At 39.3% G+C, this 4,049-nt stretch overlaps 1 protein-coding gene across 1 annotated transcript; it reads right to left on the bottom strand.

Moving 5' to 3' along the window:
- Nucleotides 1–268: 268 nt before the first annotated feature.
- Nucleotides 269–3,785, bottom strand: LOC130551010 (coagulation factor XIII A chain-like). The gene is made up of 7 exons (XM_057328547.1): nt 3,671–3,785; nt 3,114–3,305; nt 2,049–2,300; nt 1,823–1,941; nt 1,609–1,716; nt 631–808; nt 269–411 (listed from the first exon to the last, which is right to left on the bottom strand). The coding sequence occupies exons 1-7, from the start codon at nt 3,783–3,785 to the stop codon at nt 269–271; spliced, it is 1,107 nt and encodes a 368-aa protein (XP_057184530.1).
- Nucleotides 3,786–4,049: the final 264 nt, after the last annotated feature.

Raw genomic sequence — 4,049 nt, 5'->3', positions numbered from 1 at the left:
TTTTTGAACCTTAAATCGTGTATACACATTGCATTACATCTAAAACAAACGATAATATTCGTTTTAGCCGTGTCATATCACCCCTTTAACGTTTGTCACTCGGCTTTGCAAATATCTAACCAATAAAAAGTAGTAAAAGCGTGCTTGTCATTGTGACAACACTTGTTTAACCATTTAAAAATTACNACATCCAAAGTCGGAACACAAAACATGAAAAAGTCAGTAGCCGACATTGTTGATTCATTCTAATTGTAAGCGTCATGAAATCTCACCAGATTGAATCTCTTGTTTTTCCTTTGTCCACTTTACCGTCTTCATCCAGCTCTATGTCTGTCTTCAGGTTGCCCGTGTTGTCGTGAGCAGAGCAGAAGTTGGTGATGACCCTCGCCGGTAACCCCAGACAGCGCAAAACTGGGTGAACAGGTATTACAAACAATTTTGCCCAAGTTATACAGTACCTGTTTGCTATCTAAATCATGTAACTCAGTCAACCAGTGCACGTTCAGGAGTGACTCGTGTGTTCTCAATGACTAGTTTACTCCAGCGTTTAAATCTGGTTGTCACTCCTAAACTATAGAGCGTGCACATGACACAAAAGTAGCCTATTTTAAGTGCGATTGCTATACTTACAAGTGTTCAGTACACCGGCAAATACCCAGCATTGGGCAAAAGCAACAGGTGAAGCTCCCTCGCTGGCATATTTGAGCAGGATTTCAGTACTTCCGGTCCAGGCAGTGGGAGATGTGCCAGTGGAGTACTCTCCACTCCAGTTTCCAACCAGAACACCATCATCATCCTGAGCGTTCATCTGAAAATATACCAGCAGGTAGCCAAAATGAACACAATATGTTTATGTTGCTCATCGCGCTACAAGACAGAAATATGCTTCTGTTTAGCTAACATATGCCATAATAAAGACGCCAATGCGATTAAATGGAAACATCTCTGCCATCTTTAATATATCTACTCAGAAAGTGCCTCCATTACAGTTTCAAAGGAGATCACAGGATCATAAGGATGTCACAAACAGAGCAGCGGTTTGCGAAGTCTGCATTTAAAAGTTACTCGTAAAAAAGAAAGATCACAGATGGGATCTCTTTAATATACCGGAGAGTTTAAATCGAGAGCAAATAAAGTGTCCTGCATCTTAGATATTTCGCCTGAGAAAAAAAACTTCAAAATGTCTCTATTAGAGTATCAGAAGATATCTTAACAATGCCACAAACTGAGCTCAGATTTGCCAAGTCTGCAATCAAAAGTCAAGATTATCGAAGATTTCTAGACGAACGCAAACATTTCTATAAAATTTCTCCCAAATCCAGATTATTCACCTCCACAATCACCTCCATACTCTTCATGTACGTCAATAATTGTCTTATTTAAATTTTTCTTAAGTACTTTAAGAGAAACATCCGAGACTTGATACTTAAATGAAACACAACGGAGAACTCCATCAAACCTCCTTAGCTTTGAAAGAGCAACCTCTGGGCAATGACATAATGGGAACTGAAGATGTTACTGAGACAAACCTGGTACCCAACAGAGAACTCTATCAAATATCACGAGCTATGAAAAGGCAATGCATACTTCACAAATTTCACATCATACCAGAGCTGAGCCCTGCCGGACTACTTCAGTCGCATTTCCACGAAATACTAGCGGTACTTTGGCAGTATCCAGAACCAGAAGGCAGGCATCCAGAACTCCTTGTTCAAACTACAAGAAAACACATAAAAGTGTAAACAGTGGTGGACAGACAACATTTGATGGTTTCTGATATGAAAAAAAAATCCCGAATGATGTCAAGGGGGATTATACAGACCTGCCCATAGTTCCATGAGCGGACGGTCACATTGTTAAATTCTCCGTTGTAGATGACCCCCACATCATTCAGGACATACTCCTGCCTGTCTTCTTCTTTTTCCATGTACACCTGATCCGCTGTGTAGAGACATATACAGCAAGATGTTGGCCTCAAGCAACATTTCAAAGGCTGTCATGTTGTTTTATGTCAAATGTGAGCAGCATGTGAATGCAGTTGTACTCACCAGGGTCCCAAGGATTGAACAGCACATAAACGTCAGTGTCAGTGTTTCTCGGGGTGCGCTGTTTTCCTAAACCACTCACAACAGCCACAAAAGTGCGGAAGCGGCCCACGATGCACTTGGGGTCCGGCGTGATGCCCACCGTCACGTCTTTTCCCTCGATGTTTACCACACGACACTTCCAGCTGACATCACGTTTCTCTTTTCCGATGGACACGATGATGTAGGTGCCCTTGTTTTCATTAGGGGCACTACCTGTGTGAGATGAAAGTAGTGAAAGAAAAGTGAGTGGATGGATTTTTTTATTCATTCACACGGTTAGGTTTCGAAGACGAGAGGCTTTGTGTAATCTTTTTTTTTTTTATGAAATCCAGCATCCACCAAACTTCACAAACAAGATTTGTTCATGTAAATTTTTTACCAATCCCACTAGAACTTTTCTTGAACACTTATGCCAGCTATATCTCTATTTTTTGTAAAATACTTACTATTCATGATATGTTGCTTGAAACGGTCACGTTTTATTTCTGATCATTTATTTTCTAATTATAGATAGTGTTTCATCGGACGCAGTAACTGCAGTTTACTTCCGGTCTGTGTTTGGCCAGTGTCTAATAATATAACTATATTTTATTTTATTTATGTTAATATTAATTTGTATTATTATTTTACTGTATGATAACTGTATTAAATAAACGATTTGTTGTATGTTGTTGTATGTTCATTTTATTAAATAAACAATTTGTTGAATGGGCACTGTAGTTTACCACATGGGACACTGACACCTAGCGATTGAGATGGGTATCGCAGTCTAAATTAAAAATATTGGGAGACAAGTTTGGACAAGTAACGGTTCTTCTCGGTTTCTTTTGCTTGTTATCAAAAATAATACACAGGCACTCTATTTTTTGTGAATGTGTAGCGGAAGTTAAGGGCAGTCCACAAACGCGCGCATGTCACTTTGAAAGCATCTATAACAAAAAATAAACAGCTGTGCAACGTTGTTTATTGTGTTGTACAGACCAGAAGAAAAAATAATTTGGGCAAAAAATAAATAAAACCGCTCACCAATCAGGAATTCCATCTCCACGTTGTCCTGCTCTTCGTCGAAGGCGCGGTCAAATTTAATGATGATGGTGAATTCTTTACCCCTGCGCACGATGAGGTTGGAGTTGTTGTATTTGTCTGTGATGTGCTCGGCCTTGTTCTCTGTCACACGCATGTCAACGCTCAACGCAGAGAGACTCGCAGCTTGCGTTGCTAGGGAAGAAAGCAAACTCAATGTGATGAAATGATCACAGAAGTGTGTTATTCTTTATCCTTACATTAAAGATGAAGAATGGGCTCTCAAAAATAGAGCTGTAGGATCATACTGAATAAGAACTGATGATTGATTATAGATGTGAGCTGGAAAGACCAAGTTGTGTTTGGTGAAAAACATCTTATGTTTGACATTTTTCTGGTGAATAGAATGATTAGAATGTGACAATAAAAACAGCCAATTTCTCAGTATTTGTGATACAAATGACATTTTGTAATCATGTGACACATTTGATTAGTGTGTCACATGATTACAAAATGTCATTTGTATCACAAATGCATACACAGGGATGGCTTTACTGTACCTTCATCCGGGGTTCCTCTTGGATTCCAAACATCAGAAGAAGGTTCAAACTCAGGAAGTTCACTCTCATCTAAGTTCGAGTTGGCAAGGGAATAACGGCCGACCACGCGTTTCATGATGTACACAAGCCGTCCTCACGTTAGCCTGAAGGACAGATATTCAAATTTCTTTGATAAAAGAAACAATTTCTTGATAAAAAAAAACGTTCTTACACAATCTGTTGGTATAGCTAAAGAAACATTCACGAAATAAAAAATCCTGTCATTAAAAGTGTTGTACTCACTATGTTTGTAGAAGAGTTGATGGGTCTGCTGAGGATGCTCCAGGCAGATGTGCTCATGAGGATCTCCATACTGATTAATATAGGGTCAGAACTTCCT

The sequence above is a fragment of the Triplophysa rosa genome, unplaced genomic scaffold (assembly GCF_024868665.1).
Source record: "Triplophysa rosa unplaced genomic scaffold, Trosa_1v2 scaffold539, whole genome shotgun sequence".
NCBI classification, from domain to species: Eukaryota; Metazoa; Chordata; class Actinopteri; order Cypriniformes; family Nemacheilidae; genus Triplophysa; species Triplophysa rosa.
The sequence above is the reverse complement of the archived record's forward strand: the minus strand, read 5'-3'. Positions and strand labels throughout refer to the sequence as shown.

Coding starts and splice junctions, on each gene's coding strand:
- LOC130551010 (XM_057328547.1), bottom strand. CDS start 3,785: ATGAAACGCGTGGTCGGCCGTTATTCCCTTGCCAACTCGAACTTAGAT. Junction 3,306..3,670: donor AAGAGGAACCCCGGATGAAG/GTACAGTAAAGC, acceptor TTTCTTCCCTAG/CAACGCAAGCTGCGAGTCTC. Junction 1,942..2,048: donor GTTCAATCCTTGGGACCCTG/GTGAGTACAACT, acceptor GTCTCTACACAG/CGGATCAGGTGTACATGGAA.